The sequence below is a fragment of the Aspergillus ruber genome (genome assembly GCF_000600275.1).
Source record: "Aspergillus ruber CBS 135680 unplaced genomic scaffold scaffold00004, whole genome shotgun sequence".
NCBI classification, from domain to species: Eukaryota; Fungi; Ascomycota; class Eurotiomycetes; order Eurotiales; family Aspergillaceae; genus Aspergillus; species Aspergillus ruber.
The window spans coordinates 344888-365791 of NW_024467300.1; the positions used below are offsets into that span (position 1 = coordinate 344888).

A 20904-nucleotide genomic window follows, 5' to 3' on the forward strand; every position below is an offset into this window, starting at 1 on the left:
GCGTGGACGGGTCTGCGCGTCGTTCCTAACACGCCTTTCAGGACAGAAGGAGAAAAAGGAACCTGTTGTGGTCGTCATGAAATTCTATTGTTATACTGAATGCTACTCTCGAGTCGGGTCTAGATGCGAGCAATAACATCAAAAGTACAACGTTCTTCGTATGAAATTATAAAGACGGAATAGGATTACACGCAGACACTAAAATTCAACACTACACGAAAAGCGTAAATAGAATAGTATCTGGTGAAGGGAGTACGGAGTACCAAGCGAGAATCTCGAACGGACAAAAGACATCTTATAACTGCTACTCGATATACACTTCTGCTAGCATTTACCGATTATTTATAGCTACCCATAGTAGCACTTTGTTATTTTATCTGTGAAGGCTTAGTGCTCGTAAACCAAAATTGCCCTAACTCAGTCTTGGTCCTTGGTACGGTGTACAAAGTACCTAGACTATTCCCCTTTCCTATTATTAGACGAGAAAGATCAAGGGCGAGATTTAAGCCAAGAGGTTATATTAATCTCAATACGAAGTACCTTGGACTAGCAGGATAAGGATCTTTCGCCGTCGGCTATTGAACTATGACGGGCACGGATACTCCTTGCGAGGCTGGGGTGCAAAGCACGTCCGGCTTGCAGTGCTTTCAAATTTATCAGAATAAAGAATTACACTCCAAGCTGAAGATGGAAGACCAATAAAATGAATACAGACAGTGGTATAAAGGTATTTACAAAGAAACCACATAAAGGACTGGCACCGGCACGAAACCGCAACCCTCCACAAGAGATCCGAATAATTTGCAGAAGAAAGGAAAGACGCAAATAGCAAACAAAGACAGCTCTAAAATTAAATCAAAAAGAAACAAGCATTTACTCGTTAAAGTCAAGCTTCGCGGAGAGACGAACGGCACCACTCTGCTCGTTACCACCAATGCCGTTGACGGCCTTGAGGGCCTCGGTGTAGGCGTTGACCACGTTGGCAGCGTTGCCGGTAATGGTGGAGCACTTCTGGTTGTCATGGGTGCAGATCTTCATACCCTGGACGGCCTGCTTGGCGGCCTGGGCCTGGATAGCGGAAACATCCCAGCCGGACCAGCCGTTGTTGGTAGAGCTCGAGAAATCAAACTCACCCCATGTGGAACTGTAGCCACCGAACGAGTCCTTGGGGATGTCCTCACCCTGAGCGGCAGCCCAGCCACCCTGGGTATCGTCGTCAAAGGCAACATAGCGGACCTGACCGGGCTCGAGGGTGAACTTGAGAGCATCGTTGCCGTACCAGCCGGTAAGCTTTCCATCGGGGCCAATCTTGTTCCAGAAAACGACAGTCCAGGCCTGGGAGTTGCTGCCCTCAAACTCGACGACGTGCTTGTACTGAGAGGCGTCCTGGGCGGACACTTCGATGATGTTGCTACCCCACGGGTCACCGACGTTACCGGCATAGAAGATGGTGCCGCCGCCGCCGCTGGAGGAGGTCTTGCCGCCAAAGCCTTTACGGGTGTACTGGCCGTTGGATGGGTGGTTGAACCATTCGACGGAGGGGGACGAGGACGAGTCGGAGGTGGGGACGGCAGAAACGGACGCGACGTCGGAAGTCGTGGTGGTAGCGACCTGGGTAGCCTCTTCAGTAGCCGAAGAGGTAGTGGTGGCCTCATGGCCACCAGAGAAATCGTTGACCCAGGATTGGATAACGCCGTTGATGGTGGCATAGACCATGTCACCTACCGCACGCTTATCATGATGATGACGTCGCTCGTGGCCGTGCAGACGTGCGCTGGCGGTGGCAGCGGTCAATGCTGTGAACAGGACGAGGGAGTTTTTAAGCTGCATTGTGTTTCGTATCGAGTATATAAAAGGACTGTTATTGTTGTAGTAGGGGATGAGTTCGATGCCCCAGGCACGCAAGTATCAAAGAAAGTGGATAAAGAATGACAGAGAGCAGAGCTCAAAGAACGACTGTCCAAAAGGAGCAGAAAAGAGTGTGAATGCGAACCTGGAGAGGATAGAAGAAGGTGGTGAAGAAGAAAAAGAGAAAAGATGAGCGTTGGGGGAACGGCGCATAATAAAAGGCCAGCCGCCAGCCCCGGTCAAACGCTCGCTGAAATTAGACCAAATCACTGTAATTACTGAAAAGGGGCGGGCCAGGGGCCGCGGGTCGCGAGGGCTATTCTAATTGGAGGATATGGCCAGACGGTTCCTGAGCTTACTGGCAGCCGCTCAGGGCGAGGCTCTGATTGGCTGTAGCCAAGGGCCTGGACTCCCGACCCCTGGAACAATACAGCCGATCGGATACATCCACGGATTCATTAGTACGGTATAGTTGTATCATAATACAGAGGACTATCAAAGCTCATCGGGGAGACACTGATCTGACAGGACGATCAGTAATCGTTGGAATGTGTCAGTAGCATTCTTCTAGTATTTACAGACGTCGATATCGAGCACAAGTATGGAAAGTATGGAGTACTGCTAGAACACTGTGCCTCATTGGATCCGGTCTCTGGAAATGACTGCCACGTAAGCCATGTGCTTAGATTCGGAGTACGGAGGACTACGGAGCGCTACTATTAGTTCACATCACGACCAATTGACAGTGACTGGATACAGTGCAAACATGCAGTTTTCTCTACAAGTCCACAACCCTGTAGACACATGGATACATGATGGCTGCATATTCTACAAGTACTGTAGAGAGTACTACTGTTCACACCGCAGCGCCAATCACGCATCTACAGCACTAGCTTTGCTATCTGTCTCTTGTACCTGATGTCTGTCAGGCACAACCCAATCACACATACACGGACATGCTCTACGATGCTCTAGCAAACTACACAAGCTCTGGACAAAATCCGGAATCCATATGGAGCAGAGTCCGAACATTCTATTTTCCGGGCTATCCACTGCCACCAAATGGCCCATTCACGGCCAATCAACCGGCGACCCGCTCACTAAAATCGCGTATGGAGCCAAAGTACGTACCCTCCACGTATTGCTTCAAGTCTGCTTGCACCTAGTTTTGAGTGGAAGAAACACCACAGAACCATATTTTAGTCAAAATCCGAATAAATGCATTCTTGGGTATGCTTTGATTAAAGGATCCCCATAGGAAAGCCGTTCCATGGCTCGTTCTGACCCTCCCGAGCGGAACAACGGTATGAACCAATAGGCATGCTTGGGCGTGTTTGATATCACTGTTTATGCCGGTCCGCCGGTTTGCTTTTTGTTTTTTTGTCATCTTTTTTTTCACGGCCGTATTTGTTTGTGTGGTTCTGTGTTTGCATTACTTGGCATTGCCATAGCCCTATTATTACAATGTAGTGTGGTCACTGACTCTGCCCAGAACATCACAGGCCAGCGACTCGCGCAAACATTATTTACTCTCAAATTGGCGCACACCGAGTGGATATACATCCCAATAGAGTAATGCTGTTGCCTCTCGCCTCTCAATTTGCCTCAACCCCACGCTGAGGTTCTGGTCGAGTCGGCCAAGTATGCCGAGCAGTCCAGACGGTAGTAGTAGTACAGTAGTACAGTAGTAATACGGAGTACAAGTTATTATTGACTTGGCCGCAAGCTGTGCTCATTACTTGGGTGTAACCAAGCCTGACAACTTCGTCTTCGTTATTCTAACGGGAATTGGAACGAATGACTCGTAACGATTTGTACGGAGTATTACAAGCACTTGTTCCCGTTGATCGCGCTAAAGAAAGAAACAAGATTAGTAAGTGTTTTGTTACCTTTAGTTATGATTCATAAGGCAGCTAAGGTTAGTGCTTTCAACAATCGGCCGGATGGTGTAGTTGGTTATCACGTATCGTTAACAGTTTAAATGACTGATTCCGATAAGGTCCTGGGATCGAGCCCCAGTCTGGTCATTCTTTTTTTCTCTTCGTTTTTTGCGCTTGATTGAAGTTTGAACAATTTCATTGTTTTGCTTTTTTTTTTTTCTGTTAATATTATTTTTTTACAGTCGAGTATGGATTTATCATGACTCGAATCGCGAGTCAATACTGTAGAACTGCCCTAATTAAACTGTCATCGCCAAACCATGGGAACGGTCAAATATGTTATGATATCTATACACACAATGTGACCAAATGTAGTCTGTATAGCCTAGATAGGGGGGCTTTTCTCTTCCTAATATACAGTAGCATCATTCCAATCTCTCGGCAATCATTCATTGATCATTCCCTAGAGAGTACTTCTTAGTATCACGGTCAGCGGCTGCCAGAGAACCACCCAACCGCCTCTGAACGGGATCTTACGAGCGATTCACTGCCGAAAATACTCTCCAATTCTTAAATGCCGACTCAAGAATCCGGTCTCAAACCGTTTCCCTTGGCCTGCAGGATTTGGAGGCGATCCCCCGCATTCGTAGGAGATCCAAGCACGTGTGGAATTAGTACCGCGTGGGTTAGAGATACTCGACGACTCTTCAATTGTACAAGCATGTAAAATGTATTCGTATAGTAGTTTAGTATATAATGTATTCTGCTGTCCATATGAAGGATATAGCAGTTAATAGGTATAGCGGTAGTTAGGATGACGATCCCCCAACCGCTCAAGCTGCTCCTCATACGACAAGTCCTCCAACCCCTCCAGAATCTTCGCCCGATGAGACACCTTCCTCTTATTCAGTGTTCGCAGAAGCATAATCTGAGCCATTATAAGAACCATGCTGATAGCTACCAATGCAAGATTGCACTGCGCCCCGAGGTTGTAGTACGGCGCCGAACTCTTAGGGTAGAGCCATGTACTCAGTATACCCCCGCTACTGGTGGATATGAACCCCATCGCGATAGCGGTTGCGCGTCGATTATAGCCCGCGCTGTTGTTCGGGACCCAGCTGATAAGGCACGGGGAGCATGAGTAGATTCCCGTCACGAAGATGACTAGTGCTGCGTAGCGCATGCCCATGCTGCGTCCGACGAGGAGGAGGACTGCGCCGATGAGTGCAATGACGCTGGTGGCTAGTGCGCAGAGCCCGCGCTGCTGGTAGCGGTCGGCGATGAAGGCGACTATCATCGTGACGACAAGCCCGCAGGCGTATGGGGGCACGGTCATGAGTTGGGTCGTTGTGCTGCTGTAGCCTAGAGCCTCCACAATGGAGGGGGAGAAATAGGCAAGGCCGAAGAGACATACTCCGTTAGTGAAGAGGATGGCGCACAGGATCCAGACGTGGAGGTCTAGAAGTACTGAGACAACTTTCTTGATGGTGACCTTTTCTGTCTCGAAATGGTTTGCGTCGAGTTGCATGCGGGAAATACAGTGCTCGGCATGCTCTGGGCGAAGAGTGAGAGCCGTCTCGGGGCCGTTCGGTAGCATGAAGAAGGAGAAGAGACCAAAGCACACGGTGAATAGGCCTTCCAGAATGAAGATCCATTGCCAGCCCCGAAGACTCTGGATACCGTCCATCTGCTGGATAGCAGCTGCCAGCAGACCGGAGAATGCGCCACTCATGGATGCCGCGGAGAAGAAGAGCGCAATGCGGACCTGCAGCTCATGACGCCGGTAGAATCCTGACAGATAAAGAATGATTCCGGGAAATAGACCACCTTCAAACAATCCTAGGAAGAAACGGCAGGCGACAAATCCTCCAAAGGTCTGTGACTTGCTTTGGACAACTGTGATGAGTCCCCACATGGTGCATAGTGTTGGAAGAAGAATTCGAGGTCCGACTTTCTTCAAGATGAGATTGGAAGGGAGCTCGGCGAGGATGTATGGTATGTAGGTAACCGTGATAGCTTGTCCAATTAGTAAGTTCATGTGGTTTATACAACAGTTTGGAATACCCACCACACTTATACTCCCAGTCCGACAGGTGGAGATCTTTGTCCATTCCGGCCTGTAGAATAATTAATGAGTAACAGGATCCATAGCTGGACAGAACAGAAACAACCAACTCACAATTCGTGCGTTGCCGACATTGGCACGGTCCAGCCAGGCGAGGAAATATAGTACCAGGGTCATTGGCATAAGCAAAACGTCAAGCCTCAAGAGCGTCTCCTTCTCCAGACGACGCTCTTCCACAGTAGGTTGCACCTCTTCGGTAGAGATGTGCTTTGCTACGGGCAAATCATCATCTTTAGGCTTTTCGTCTGTCATATTGAAAGATTAGAGACAGGGACCGGCTGGCTAAATTTCAAATGTATGAGCAGGACTGGTCCCCTGCTGGGGGAGAGGACCGCGTGAATATATAGCATATCCCAGGACGCAGACATGGCGTCTAATTAGCAAAGATTACATCCAGGTGTAAAGTAGCACGCCCCCCTAGTCCCAGTAATTCAACAATTGCTCGATTCGCCAAGCATGCCCAGCCAGATCATGGCGGAAATGACCCGTCTTAACGTCCCCGCTCCGGGTCCAGACCAGATTATCCGGGGGTCAAATCTGGGGTTGAAATCCGGGGAAAGGCATGTTACTCCAACTTATCAAAAAGCCTCGGTTAGTGTAGCAATACCTAGGATAATTCCGTTGGATGTAAAAATACTGCTGTTGGTCGAGTTTCCGTATGTATTTTCGTATATATTGAAGTTTTCCCAAATGTATAGCATGCGCCAGGAACCGCGAAAATATGCTACCGCTCATCACTCGATACACTAGAGTATCAAAAGATTGCGAACAGTAATATCAATTCCACTGGAGGAACTTACTGTATAGCTGCCTGGGGCATAAACGCGGTATCTATATTATTATTAGGCCAGCATATAATACAGAGAACGTACCTTCGTAAGATAGTAATAGCACCTTTTTTCATCACAGATTAATACAATTCACACCAATTGGATCGGAAAGCGTACAAAACGAATTTGGTCATTTCTTCGCCAGTTTCTTGCTAGTCTTACGCGGAATAGTACGAATTTATCATGAATCAAACCGCGCGAGACACTGATCTGTCATCATTTGAACCATGAAAACGACCAAATATATATATAATGCTATTTATACAGGTGACTAATACGACATGACTACACGGGATGGGACCAAGTATCTATTTATAGAGGAATTCAAGCAAATTTATGGGACTGAGAGAATCCCATTCCAAAACTGGCTAATCTGCAAAGCACAGAAAGAAGTATCAGTAGTGCAGCAAGACTTAAGTTACTTGATATGAACGAGAAAATCAACTAGATATTTGTACAACTTTTATATGTCTCGATGAAGAGCGTCACGGAGGACAATACGATGTATACTTGGATCCTACTGAAATGGATCGACCGTTTCCTTTACGTTACTCAAGACCGGAATTATGTGACTTACTTACCCGACCGTTGCCCAGAAAGAAGGTCCAAGACGGGCCTTTGGAGCGCGCGTACCACGCCGAAGAGAGACTTACAGCTGATGGATATCGACAAAGCGATGCCATATACGAGAAATTCCACAAGTACTATAACAGCTATAATCCAAACGAGCATGCTGCTCCGTATGCACAATCATTGGGCCATCTGGAAAAAGCTTATCGCAGCCCACCATGTCATCTACGTGGTATATGCAAACCTGGCCCACAAACACTCAAATGGTTATCCACGCCGCTGCAAATACAGAAAAATTTCCCAAAGACGGCTATAAATGGAAACTCAAGCAATTCTGGGAATGCTGCATCACAAGCAGCCTGACAGGCATAGAAGCATGCAGGACCGCATGCATCACACCAGCAGGATTCTGCAACCTACAAACTAAGAGACCATACTACAGCTACCAAAAGGGTCTTGTAGACCGAGTCATGAATTTCTTCAAATTTTGGCCAAGTCTATATGGGTCAGCATTCACACGACAAGCTAAAGTCCAGGTCGTCCTTTTCCAGCCGCGTCGATCATGCCAAGGACTTGTTGCGAAGATGGTGATTGGAATTAGAGTCCAATAGAGATGACTACGGCATTCCCAGTTTGCAGGGAGAGTGTGTGAAGCCCAGAGTCCTCACCTGCTTTGGTTTTTTGCAGGTTACACTCTTGAACCGCGGCAAGTGACTATTGACACATCAATATAAGGCGCTGTTGGCATATTTAATTGCGTTTAGAGAATAGAGAATCATTTGATGATACTCATACTTCCTTGTAGTTGCCTATATTTACCCGTTGTTAAGAGTAGCACTCATCTCGTAGGCAGCACTTCATGTGACCATATCTAGACTCCTACGTCTAATGGTGACTCATATAAGTCATGTTGACTTACCAGAGTCGAGTGATAGCGGTAATACCAGGAAATATGAATGCTAAGAGTGCCGAACATATGAATTGGGTATGGCTGGGTTGACCATGACAAAATGAATTGTACAATCAGAAAGTTCATATATTCAATGAAGTGCTCATGCTACTTTACAGGAATAAGTATCGCTCTCGCCCAGAAAACCACTTCGTCTATCTGATCATTGTAACCAACATAGTCTGTTGGACACTGCCCAGTTAATTGGAACCATCGGGATGGGATTTGCTTGGGCCTACTCAAAAATGGAATTGACAGTCTACCTCGAATACTACAATCATGAATCTTACCAACACATCAATACAACAACGATCAAGTTAGTTCTGTTCCCTCCTGAGCCCTCCGCATTTTTGTCAGCTGGGTTCCCGACAGACAAACCGTCTCTTATCTTCTTCATCCATGTCACTTTATTTCTCAACAAAGGCTTCTCCTTCAATTGAACATGTCAAGACCTCAGTTGCGGCAAGCTTGCTGGCCTAGTGCCTGTGCAGCATAGTTTGAAGCTGAGCCTTGAAACAGTGAGGTTGACTTTGCACTTGAGAACCAGTTCCGACGACGGAACCATGGCAGGAGGTGGGCAACTGAATCTTGTGTCACGTATATCGCCTGGTGGCTCATGAGGAAGGGGAGAAAGAGGAGAAAGAGCCATGACTCTTTTACCCCTACCCTTTCCCACTCACTATATTTTCCATTCGGTATTCTCCGTCCTTTTACGTTGTTGCCTCACCTTATTATTCAAGTGTACGCAGAGAACCATCAATATCCTGGCTAGATCAGAGTTCAAAGAGGCTGCCACTTGACAATTTGTGAACCATTTCTAACCTCATTCTCCGCCGGGCCGGTAATCCAATTCCTTAACCTTACCAGCGAAAATAGCCCAGGGACAGGAACAATGCCTCCGAGGGGGGCGTTGAACACCACCATCAGCTTGACCTTCACCTTCTTGGCCATTCCGACCTATATATCCCAAACGACCCCCATAGATCAGGCCCGAATTCAAATTACTGGGTCTCCGCGCCAACTCCACTAATCGATTCAAAATATCATATTCCAACTTCAATTTCACGCTGTATATAAGCGACTTGGATGCAGTCTGTGACACATAATGACCCGTGTATTGAAGCACCACGATGGCTATGTCCAGCAAGATCACGATGATGTTCACGCAGATCAAATGCACCAAGAGCCTTCGACCAGCTTCCCCGTGCTGCTCGGTGAAGGATCCGCCCGAATACATCAGCATGCACGTTTCATACATGTAGATGACCGAGATAATTGACTCCTGGACAAAGAATACCGTGACTTGAACTCTTTCATATACAGCATATGGACTAACGAAACGGCGATATTGTGGTGAATTTGCACCGTAGCATAACACGATGGTTGGGATGTGCAGTATGATCGCATCGAGGATGATCATCGCGAGAACCGAGCGAAGAATAGCGCGACGTCGCACGACCAGGTGCAGACGGGAAAAAAGCACCATTGACTGGCCGGTAACCATGGCGCACCAGCCTATGATGATGAATGTTACGTACAAGTAGGAGATGCGTTCTGCAAGGCTGAAGTCCTTGAGGATGAACCCGATCGTGTAAATGGCTATTCCCCAGGTTGCTACCAGGAAACTCCAGAAATAGAGGCCATTACGGCGTTTGAAGGTAGAGAAAAGAAGGAAATGCAATTCAATGACATTATAAAGGGCGATTGAGAGAAGTGACGTAACAGCATATGTAACGGGTTGTGAGATTTTGGAGCCAAGATTAGCCCCAACATCACCAAGAGACATTATTTTCGTCCGGTGACACAGCTGTATAATGTATTCACCGCAGCCATAAGAAAAGGACGGTGATACGATGCGCACGACAATTTTTATATGCTGGACCACCATTATCAACCAAATAAATAGTCTCACAAGGCCACACATAGCATGCCATGGCTGATTATGGGAAAGGTGGCGCAGACTCCATGACGCGTTTGCACTTGCTGCTACCATGGGAGCGAGAAAGCGATTAATTTGTACCAAGTGCGGATAGCAATTGAAGCAATGACTATCCAACTACAAGTACAGGGTAGGTTAAAGGCCACGAGCATTAGTAATATCTTGCAAGTCAAGCATTGGTACAGTGTGTCATGTCAGGGTTGCCAGAATGCAACCCAGCCGCCAATGTTTGTTTCCTCTGCATGAAAAGCAGAACTGAATGAAAGTAGAAATGGCCAGGAAGTTAAGCTTTTTGAGTCTGGCAATGAAAGCTGACATCCCCTGCCAAAAACATACCATAATATAATACAGATTTAGCAAACGGGGAACCTCAAAGCGATGATTAAGGCAGCGTGGCGATTTATGATCGGTTGCAGTAGTCCTTGTAAGTCTTGTTCGCAGTGGTGCCTCGGGGTTCGGTTTCGCAGCTAATGAAGGACACAATAGATATGAGGAACCAAGATTTGAGATTGAGATATAATCTCAAATGGCCAGCCTAGTCAGTAACCGAATGGCCCCCTCTGGAGTTAAGTGGACTGAAATAGTTGACCTACTGGGTTTGGAATGATTGCGTTTTCTTGATCTTTTAGATGGTGGTGCATGGCCGTTGTTAGTTGGTGGGGTAATTTGTCTGTTACTTATAGAGCCTAGATTGTGAGCATAAGGAAGTTACTCTCATTTGTAGATTGCCACGAAGAGGAGCGTTGTCCCCCCTCCAAAAAAAAAAAAAAGCCACAATGTACGGTGACATTAGGGTGCTAGATCTTTACATACACAACCATCATATCATAACCATCCTTTACTCAATATCAATAGCAAGCCCTGGCAAAAGCTCAATTCGTCCAGGACTGGGCCCACTCAAAGCTAGCGTAATAGTCGTCTCCTCTGCATTTTCCAGCAGCCTAATAATGTGTCTACCAGCCATCAACCCTGAAGGGACCTCATAAGGCCAAACTCGATTATCTAGATCTGCCGGATCACGACTCCCGTATATAGCCCTGTACACTTCTGCCAGTTCTGCACTCTCTCGCCCAGGGACAGACAATGACAACGAAGAGATACCCGACACACCGGATGGGTGTTGAGTCAGATGAGGCTCCGCGGCATATGGAACGCGCAGTTCGCGAGGCGTTTTGTCAAGGCACCAAAATGGTAGACGCCCGGGTGAAAGGGCGTTGGTGGGGGCATCTGCGTCTATTGGCACGCTGAGTGTCCACTCTAAGATTGTCCCGTCGTTTTTCTTTCGGCCCCCGGCGACGGGCTCCTCGTATGAGAGGGTTGTGTTTGTATCCTGGACTCGCTGCTTGATAGCGCCGAAATCGTCATTTGGAGGGTGTGTGAAAGCCCAGTCGATAATAGTGTTTTCTTTGAGGTTTCCCCAGCGATGCTTGCTCCGTCGATTGGGGTCAATGTCGTCGAAAAAAGCGATGAATTCTAGGTAAACCCCATCCTGGAAAAGGACCAGCTTATTAGAGGTGAGTCCATCAGCATGGTTCCCGCCAGGCGCTATGATGAATAGATGTTGGATATGGTCGGATAGGCCTATGAGGGTGTCATGAGATACAAGAATGACGATGTGGTCCAGAGTAGGTAAGCGAGACATTGTCTAGAGCGCGGTGGGGAGCTTGGAGATCTCTTAATGGTTTCAAAGATGCTTTCAGAACTACAGATTTGCTCGTTGGTAAGTGGCATGACTAGGCAAGTCTTTAAATATATATTTGAAAGGAGCACCTACCCCGCTTGGTCTTTTGTGGGTACGATGTCGGGATTTGACAAATTTATTGGTCTATATTCCGATGAGAAATTCGTCCGAGTCACACAATCCTCATTGACCTCTGACAGGGAATCGGTTAGATGGAGTTCCAATAACTTCTTACGCCTATATCCGGGGTGGGGGCTCGCTACTAGGAACGAGTATTACTTGCTTGTTTTAAGTTATAGATAAAGTCGATAATACTACTATATACCGGAATAAATAGCAGGAATAACATGACTCCCATTGCTTAGATGGAAAATTTCTAGACGTTTACAGTGTCTTCTTTCCAAAAGCATTAAATAGGGAGTTTGGGTGTTAGACGATTTCAATTGATCATCCTTTGAACAACATGGTAAAATATAGCTTTCTAATTACGGGCGAAAGAAAGGAAAAGAAAAAGAGAAGAAAAGAAATCTTCTTTCAGAAGAGTACCAGCGCATTAAGCTCACAACAAATTGACAAGGTATAAAGCTCCTAAATCACTGTACCAACAGACTGGAGCTAGAGGGCGACTGCAAGGCGGTTTGTCATCCTTGGAATACTTAGCAGTATTCTGCCTCCCGTTTGATAAATTCCCGCAATAGTTGAGAAGGGTTGGAGATGAGTGTTCAAATAGGGTTATTCTTGAAGACGCGTTTTAGTGCGCGTGGTCCATGCAGTAAGCTTTAGATCTCACCTCAATCCGTAGGTGATCAAACAAGACAAACAGTACTATATTAAGATAGATAACCATTTTATGCATGCAGATCAGACAGTTAAAGTGTGAAAATTTTATGAAAATCTATGAAAATGAGGGTAGATGAAGTTCAGCGAGGGTCGAGAATCAGGTGGAGGGTCTTCGTGGGGTCTAGCCAGGTTGAACGCACGGGAGATAGACTGCCGTACCACTATGGGAGAACACTACACTCCATCCCATTTTCCTTTGTTCCTCGGGCATCTCACAGGTCTTTTTCTCAGGCACCTTTTTCCCGCTTCCTGTTCCCATGTGTTTTGTGGCCCGGATTCTCTACCCAGAAATCTAATTGCTCATTTTCCTTTCTCTTTTTGTCCAAAATCTCGTCATCCATAAAGACCAAGGTCACCAAAAGAAATCCGGGCAAGAATGGGCGGAGAACTGAGGGTCTTGGATGGACAAAACATTGAAATACCCATAATCCGGCTCCATGTCGTGAAATAATGCCTGTATATCTAATGCTTTCAGTTCAGACTGATACTTAAGGAACGTGTCGTGATCCTGATGGTCAAGTCCTTGGCTACGCATAGCCTCGGACATCTTATCTGGACAAGATGATCAGTAGGACTAGGAAAATGTGGGAGATGGGGAGTTATACGGTCAATTTTATTTGCTACTCCCGCTCTGATTCCGTGGACTCGAAGGCGGTCTTTAAACCCGTCTCGTTCAGCTGGGCTTGTGAAATTATGATGGAGTGAAGAGAATGTCAATCCTCTCTTTTCTTCAGGTCCCTGTGATGTTACCATGCGGAAAAAAGGAAGTGTCTGGGCGCGATCTGTCCACTCAAGCGTGAAAGGTTCTCTCCCTGGCGGAGGCCGTTTCTACAAGAGCTCATCAACAGAGGAGATACCCTTAAATGCGCCATCTGCAATTCCATGAACAAAAACCCAGAAGACAAAGTCCATCCCAAGCACAGGATGCTCCCGGAACCAGGTCCTCGGCCTAAGCATCATAGAGTCAGCACACAAATGTGGAAACACCTTGCACCTCTTAAAACCTACAACTTAGTATCGTCTCGGTAACGCTACCTTTAAGGAATTCAGAATCTATTACTACCCATCGCTCGATTGAGCCATTCTCGCTCCATTTTAGATTGAAGGTAAGGTGCTGAGTAGTAGGACAAAACTGCTAGTGCGTAGTATATACAGAGGTGACTGACTAGGCCCTACCTTATAATAAAGACACTCATTTATATTACGATAAGAGCTTGATTCAACAACTGCACCTGCCCGCGCCCCTGAGCCAGCGAACAAAGACAGTGCGGAGCCTATCTGAACTCTCATTCGTTCATGTAAAAATCGTGGTCATCAATCTCGAATAGATGGCGAAGAAGGTAGCCAATATCTTTAGCTGTCACGGGAAACCGCTCTCTCGGCTTGGTAGGCAGTCCATACTTTCGCGTAAGTTTGGTCCGTATATAGTGAAGTTATGTCAGCAGACTCCATCTCTATAAGAAGTTGGTGGCATTGTGTAGTCATACATTCAGAACATCTCTCTAGACGTCAGGAGAGAGTATTCGGTTCGTTTTTCGCTCCTAGCAAGAAGTAAAGTTGATTAGATTATCACAGGTTGTCCTCTGGGAAGGAGTGTTCGTCCGTGTTGCAATAAAGCTCTCAACGAATAACTTCAAGGTCTGGGGCGACGGATTGGGTTCATCCTTAGAGAAATTCTTTTCGTGGTTCTCTTTGCGTGAAAAGTGCCAGCTTTCATGGTGATCTTGTTATAAACGGTGATATTATGGGTTTGTCAGGCATGGACTTACACTATCCAGTTTTCGATTGCTCGATCATGCTTTTCATATGTCGAGCGTGCCAGCTCTTATAACATCAGACATTTCCCTGTGATGCCTGCTCGTTCTGATAATCGATGGTGAAGCCACGAGAAGCTGCTAGACGCTGCCGTTCCTCCGCAAGCTGCTGGAGACGGCCTCATCAATCATGGTCATATATTATCACGTGGGTACGGAGGGGAGAGAGAAAGGCCAAAATGTCAAGGCAGGGGAAGAGTGCATGGATGCAGAATACAACCAAAAAATTCTGGGGGCTCTCGCTATTTATCGTCATTTTCGAGCCATTTCGCCTTTGTTTTCATTATCTGCTCACCTGTATGATCCTGAGAACCCCCAGTGCGAGGACTTCCCATTTTAGAATACTGCATCACACCCCCGGTGTCAACATCGCACCCTTGGTGCTAGAAGCTATAGATGCCACGGCGCTCTACTAGAATAATAGAGCATCCAACTCATGGGTTCTACCTAGGTAGCTATCGACGAGAATAATCAACATGAGGGAAGGAAGAAAGGAGGTGGCGCCGTATTTATCAACAAAGCAAACAACTGCATCTCACGTGATAGCCAGCCAATGTGCCCAGGCCGTCACAGGTGTGATGAGTCCGGGTGTTGAGGTGAGATAATCCATATTTAAGATTCGGTGCGCAGTTGCGGAAATATGATAGCCCTTGATTGTGAATTCTCGCGCCAGGAAATAGCCCATGCTGTCAGATTTGCAGCCAGTTACCAATGCGTACTTCATTGCGATTGGAATCGAGCGGTCATTGTCATTGAAAGTCGCATGGGATGCAATTCTTATAAATGCACAGGAAGTCCTTAGTGATGTCGCAGATTGTATCTCAACGCGGCCGTACTTGCAAGATCGGGTTAGCCACTGATAACTGAAAGCGCATCTTGAGGATATTTGACAGTCCAGCCATGGTTCGGTAAATTCTCTAAGTGTTAGTTGATACAGAGTACTACACTACGGAATACTTAGATCTCAGGGAAACTTAACTACCCGTACTCCACCACGTACACATTGCTGAGCCGCCCTACTAGACCGTGCTATATATATACTCTAGCAATAAATCTAGTACAAGTGACCATACGGTGTGGAAAGCAAGGCCTCCCGTTCGCTCAGTCGCATTTAGACTATATGCTAAGTTCGGTCAACCGTCACTTTTGCCCTTTTCTTGTTGCCGCTCTAAGGGCGTAACGGCCAACGGTTAATGACCAACTGTCGATAATGGCAAACACCGCTAATGAAGAGAAAACGCTGCCAACGGGGCAGTATGAGCAAACGACAAGCGAGAGCCCTATTGCACCTGATCACATGATGGTTAGATAGTTTTCCTTTGTCTTGCCAGACGGCTTCCTTTCTTCTTCCTCATGCTAGTATTTCGCCAAATAGTCTACCAATAGATTCATATTGCCCGAGACCATCACAGGCGGGTAACTCGGGCTCTGGTTAGTCAATCAGAGCGGCCAACGTATTCAAAAGTCCGGCATACACAGAAGCCGAAAATCAGCTTGCCCCCTCCCCCTCCCGACTACTCTTGTTTGTTTCCCAAACCCTACTATGAAACACGCTAGTCCATATATAATTATTTTCAATATCATTCCTGTTATCGTGATATTGTACTGATTTGTAATATTACAAGGTTTGTTGTATATTACCAGTATGGGCAATGCAGCTTTCTCTAGAAGGTTTTGTGCAAATTGGGGGAAGAACCTAGTTCAAGCAATCTAGAACCTGCCAAAATCATGGTGCTTCATCTTTGCACTTCAAAATAGCTTATATGGGTAATGCATCTGAATTGTGCTGTACCTTACAATTCCGCCTTGAACGTTGGTATATGATAGACTGCCTTCTAGTGGTCCAAGCACTGGGCTCGGGTTTATCCGCGGCCTTTTTTCAAGTGGGGACAATAAGACAGAGCCTTTGTGATACCAATGATGCCACAACAATAGCCGCCCGGTCACAATTCGCCCCCACTCCTGGTGGATTTGGCCGCAAACTTTTAACACAATACAACGCGACATTTACATTACAGTTTGGTTGCATATAATTAGACTTTCGGGATCGGGAGAGGTTCCGGGGGAGGTTCCGGGAGCCAAAGGTGGGATTTTCATGTAATATGACTGGTTCAGATGCTTTTACTGCCACTCCCACACCTATTCAATGATACAGTAAGATAGAGCATAATTATCAAAATCAAGTTCCATCAAGATATCATGGCTTATGCTGGCCAAAGATGGGCTCTGACATAATGTAGTTAACTAACTAGTCATCATGAGAATGATGATGACTTCCCAGCTCAGGGTTCAACTTCAGTCAAGCTTAAACAACCAATAATGTTCTCACAACTGCTGGGATTGGGCAATCAACTAAAGCGCTGCTCCACAAAATAGCCGCCAACAGGCTTGGACTGAGAATTGTTGGGTGTTTTCAGTCTTTTTTGATCTTCTCCTTGACAACTTCTATCTATTGATTCAAGCACCATGGCAGGAAGGAAATGGTTTTCACAATTCAAAATTTATCGTCGCAACAAGCATTCAAGGCAGATGATATCCAATGAAGAGGAAGCTAATAGTCACCGTGAGCCTGTTGTTCCGCCTGAAAATACTGTTAAAAATCCCGCCGGGAAAACAGACTTGACTCAAATATCTCAAACCAAGCTGCAGAGCCAACATGCCCATGGCATGCCTGAAACAGGTCATAAACCAGAAACGACACCCTCCGGCGGTGATGCTGTCTGGAAGGATTCACTTCAAAAGCAATCTGCCACCCTATTTGAACCAAAATTACTCTGGGACAGAGCGTACGACAACCTCAGGGGAGGTCAGCCTGAGTTGGTGGAAGCCTATGAGAGGGTTCTGTCTTGTGAATTATCTGAAACACCTACGGCCTCAGCATCCAATGATCAGCAGAACATGATTGAGCAGAAGGATAAAGAGGCGCGACGATCGCAGATGAGGAAGCTCATTGACAAGGGTCTGGCCAAGACTGAACCTGAGGCCAAAGTCAAACAGGGCGCTGGACATGTGGTGGATGTTGTTCTTGCTTCAAACCATATGATAAGCACTGCACTCAAAGCCTGCCCAGAAGCTGCTCTTGCATGGACTGGTGTTACTTTCGCTTTACAGGTGAGTGCTGTCACTGAACCTGAAAATAATCAAGATGATGCTGACCTGTTCACAGATGATAGCCAACCCTATTAAGGAGACAGAAATCAACCGTGCTGGCATTGAATATGTTGTTAGAAAGATGGACTGGTACTGGAGCTTGTCTCGCCATTTACTCAAGGAGCGGGACCTGGAAAGCAAAGATTATGCAGAACTGCAATCAGGGCTGGAGGGCCAAATCATCCATCTGTATAAGGTGCTCCTCTCATATCAGATGAAGAGCGTTTGCTCGTACTATCAGAACCGGGGCCTTGTCTTCCTCAAAGACCTTGTGCAACTTCATGACTGGGAAGGGCAAATAGATGATATTGGAGAAGCGGTAACAGCGTTTTTTGAAAGCTCTCAGGAGTACAGTACCCAACAAATCGTGGATATCCAGGAGAAAGAAATGAAGACCCTGCGTGGCATCCACCACGCCCTCCGGGAGCAAATGTCGATGCAAAGGGATTCTCAAGAGCATGCCAAAAAAGACCAAGAGAAAGAAAAAGACAGAGAGTGTCTGAAGGATTTACGCTTGACAAATCCTGAAGATGATGTGAAGCGCATTGAAGACAGCAAAGATCCATTGCTGCGTGAATCCTTCGTATGGATCCTCAGCCACCCTTGCTTTATAGAGTGGACAGATGACAAGATGACCCAGCTCCTATGGATCAAGGGTGATCCAGGCAAGGGGAAGACAATGCTTCTGATAGGAATCATCAAGGAATTATTATCAAGCCCCTCTCATAAGTCCAGGCACCTGTCTTTTTTCTTCTGTCAAGCAACCGATGCAAAACTCAACAATGCCACAGCGGTGCTGAGGGGCTTGATTTACCATATGCTTGTTCAGCAACCTTATCTCGTCTCACACCTTCGTAAAGAATACGACACGGCAGGGCCCAAGTTATTTGAGGGTGGCAATGCATTCCCTTCGATGTCCCGAATTTTTAACAACATGCTTCAGGACCCCAGGCTCAATCAATTGTATTTGGTGGTGGATGCTCTTGATGAATGTCAATCTGGATTGGAGCAACTTTTGGGCTTCATCAATGAAACTTCTGCACACCCACATTGTCAGGTCATGTGGCTGGTGTCCAGCCGCAACAGGCTTGATATTCAAGAGCGTTTGTGCCCTGGAAATGGAAGAATACAGCTTGATCTGGAACAAGATACAGAAAGTCGGGTTTCTGATGCTGTCAGCGCCTACATTGACCATAAAGCTTCTAAACTAGCCCAACTGAAACAGTATAAGAGCGACCTTCAAGCTGACGTGCGGGACTATCTGCATAAGAACTCATCTGGCACATTTCTATGGGTGGCTCTTGTTTGCAAACAACTTGAAAGTACTCTACGCTCGAGAACAAGTGAAATACTAAGGTCATTCCCACGTGGGCTGCAACCCTTTTATCAACGAATGATCGATCAAATCCACACCCATTGTGATAGTAAAGTCTCTGTGTTGTGTAAGCAAGTCCTTGCTGCCAGTACACTTGCATATCGGCCGATACACTTGAAAGAGCTTGTTGCTGTTGCTTGTCTGCCAGAGGAAATTACTAGTGATCAAGATGATGTCAAAGATGTCGTGAACCTCTGTGGTTCTTTCTTGAGTGTTCAAAATGAAACAATTTACTTTGTTCACCAATCAGCAAAGGACTACATTGTGCGGTATGCAAATGCTGAGATATTCCCCCATGGGCGTACAGAAGCACATTGCACAATAGTATTGCAGTCACTTGAATCCATGTCACAGGTTCTGAGACGAGATATTTATACTCTGCAGCATCCAGGACTTTGCATTACAGATGTTCATCCGCCATTGGAAGACCCGCTTGCATCAATCCAATACGCGTGTGTATATTGGGTCGACCATCTCCATGAAATGGGAAGCAGTCACAATAGAACGTTCCTCCATGACAATGGATCTGTGGATGTCTTTCTCAAGAAGCATCTTCTTCACTGGCTGGAAGCTTTAAGCCTTATGAAGAGGATGTCAAACGGTGTGTCTGCAATAGTTAAGCTACTCAGCTTGGTCACAGTTAGTTACCCTTTTCTGCAATAGGGTCCCTATAGATGCTAATTCATCCAGTGTGTACCAAAAGAATCTAGCCTTTCCAAGCTGGTCCAGGATGCCCATCGCTTTGTTTTATTTAACAGGGGTGTTATTGAGGGTAGTCCTCTGCAAGTATATTATTCAGCACTTATATTCAGTCCAGTTGGCAGTTTAACACGACATTTTTACAAGAATGAGGGGCCACATTGGATCACTACAAAGCCAGTTATGGAACCCGAATGGGGTGCCTGCCTCCAAACCCTGGAAGGCCGTAGTGGATGCGTTAGGTCGGTGGCCTTTTCATCTGACGGTGCCCACATTGTTTCTGGGTGTGATGATAAGACAGTTAAGATCTGGAATGCCAGTGATGGAGCCTGCCTGCAAGCCCTGGAAGGCCATAGTGATTGGGTCTGGTCAGTGACCTTTTCATCTGATGGTGCCCACATTGCTTCTGGTTCTGAAGATAAGACGGTCAAAATCTGGAATGCCAGCAATGGGGCCTGCCTGCGAACCCTGGAAGGCCATAGTGATAGTGTCAGGTCAGTGGCCTTTTCATCTGATGGTGCCCACATTGCTTCTGGGTCTGATGATAAGACGGTCAAGATCTGGGATGCCAGCAATGGGGCCTGCCTTCGAACCCTAGAAGGCCATCGTGGTTGTGTCAGGTCAGTGGCCTTTTCATCTGACAGTTTCAGTATTGCTTCCGGGTCCCATGATAAGACACTCAAGGTATGGGATGCCAGCAATGGAGTCTGCCTGCGAACCCTGGAAGGTCATAAAAATTGGGTCAGCTCAGTGGCATTTTCATTCGATGGTGCCCATGTTGCTTCTGGTTCTCATGATGGCACAGTCAGGATCTGGGATTATGGCAATGAAGCTTGCCTGCAAATCTTAGAAGGTCATGGTGGTTGGGTTATGTCAGTGGCCTTCTCATTCGATGGTGCCCACGTTGCTTCTGGCTCTGAAGATAAGACGGTCAAAATTTGGAATGCCAGCAATGGAACCTGCCTGCAAACCCTGGAAGGCCATAGTAATTGGGTCAGCTCAGTGGCGTTTTCATCTGGCAGTGCCCACATTGCTTCTGGGTCCCATGATAATACAGTCAAGCTCTGGGATGCCAGCAGCAGAGCCTGCCTGCAAACCCTGGAGGGGCATAGTGACTACATCAGCTCAGTGGCCTTTTCATCTGATGGTGCTCGCATTGTTTCCGGCTCCCATGATAAGACGGTCAAAATCTGGGATACCAGCA

At 46.6% G+C, this 20904-nt stretch overlaps 7 protein-coding genes and 1 non-coding gene across 8 annotated transcripts in view; 3 read left to right on the top strand and 5 right to left on the bottom strand.

The window, feature by feature from the left end:
* Window positions 1-628: 628 nt before the first annotated feature.
* On the bottom strand, window positions 629-2087 carry aspf4 (allergen Asp F4). The gene is made up of 2 exons (XM_040778139.1): window positions 1726-2087; window positions 629-1611 (listed from the first exon to the last, which is right to left on the bottom strand). Exons 1-2 carry the CDS (start codon window positions 1828-1830, stop codon window positions 874-876), a joined length of 843 nt encoding a protein of 280 aa, XP_040641647.1. The 5' UTR covers window positions 1831-2087; the 3' UTR covers window positions 629-873.
* A 1698-nt stretch (window positions 2088-3785) lies between these two features.
* On the top strand, window positions 3786-3875 carry EURHEDRAFT_t32. The gene has a single exon. It is a non-coding gene; the product is annotated as a tRNA-Val (tRNA).
* A 643-nt stretch (window positions 3876-4518) lies between these two features.
* EURHEDRAFT_448797 (putative MFS transporter) lies at window positions 4519-6105 on the bottom strand (the record flags this gene model as incomplete). Its single annotated transcript, XM_040783763.1, has 3 exons — window positions 4519-5744; window positions 5797-5845; window positions 5908-6105. The coding sequence occupies 3 exons, from the start codon at window positions 6103-6105 to the stop codon at window positions 4519-4521; spliced, it is 1473 nt and encodes a 490-aa protein (XP_040641648.1).
* Window positions 6106-9025: 2920 nt separating this feature from the next.
* EURHEDRAFT_400130 (uncharacterized protein) lies at window positions 9026-9988 on the bottom strand (the record flags this gene model as incomplete). The annotated part of the gene is made up of 1 exon (XM_040779984.1): window positions 9026-9988. The coding sequence occupies one exon, from the start codon at window positions 9986-9988 to the stop codon at window positions 9026-9028; it is 963 nt and encodes a 320-aa protein (XP_040641649.1).
* Window positions 9989-10551: 563 nt separating this feature from the next.
* On the bottom strand, window positions 10552-12260 carry EURHEDRAFT_264471 (VOC family protein). The gene is made up of 3 exons (XM_040778141.1): window positions 11916-12260; window positions 10735-11843; window positions 10552-10662 (listed from the first exon to the last, which is right to left on the bottom strand). The coding sequence occupies exon 2, from the start codon at window positions 11781-11783 to the stop codon at window positions 10980-10982; it is 804 nt and encodes a 267-aa protein (XP_040641650.1). The 5' UTR covers window positions 11784-11843; window positions 11916-12260; the 3' UTR covers window positions 10552-10662; window positions 10735-10979.
* Window positions 12261-13243: 983 nt separating this feature from the next.
* On the bottom strand, window positions 13244-14129 carry EURHEDRAFT_264469 (uncharacterized protein). The gene is made up of 3 exons (XM_040778140.1): window positions 13839-14129; window positions 13671-13776; window positions 13244-13611 (listed from the first exon to the last, which is right to left on the bottom strand). The coding sequence occupies exons 1-3, from the start codon at window positions 13950-13952 to the stop codon at window positions 13409-13411; spliced, it is 423 nt and encodes a 140-aa protein (XP_040641651.1). The 5' UTR covers window positions 13953-14129; the 3' UTR covers window positions 13244-13408.
* A 247-nt stretch (window positions 14130-14376) lies between these two features.
* Window positions 14377-14952, top strand: EURHEDRAFT_264480 (uncharacterized protein). The gene has a single exon (XM_040778142.1). The coding sequence runs from the start codon at window positions 14536-14538 to the stop codon at window positions 14890-14892; it is 357 nt and encodes a 118-aa protein (XP_040641652.1). The 5' UTR covers window positions 14377-14535; the 3' UTR covers window positions 14893-14952.
* A 1732-nt stretch (window positions 14953-16684) lies between these two features.
* The window catches only part of EURHEDRAFT_409262 (WD40 repeat-like protein), a 5409-nt gene continuing 1189 nt past the window's right edge, over window positions 16685-20904 (top strand). The window contains exons 1-3 of the mRNA XM_040781038.1: window positions 16685-17587; window positions 17643-19640; window positions 19692-20847. Of these exons, the coding sequence (XP_040641653.1) occupies window positions 16943-17587; window positions 17643-19640; window positions 19692-20847 (3799 nt within the window). The 5' untranslated portion in view covers window positions 16685-16942. The remainder of the gene's footprint in view (window positions 17588-17642; window positions 19641-19691; window positions 20848-20904) is intronic.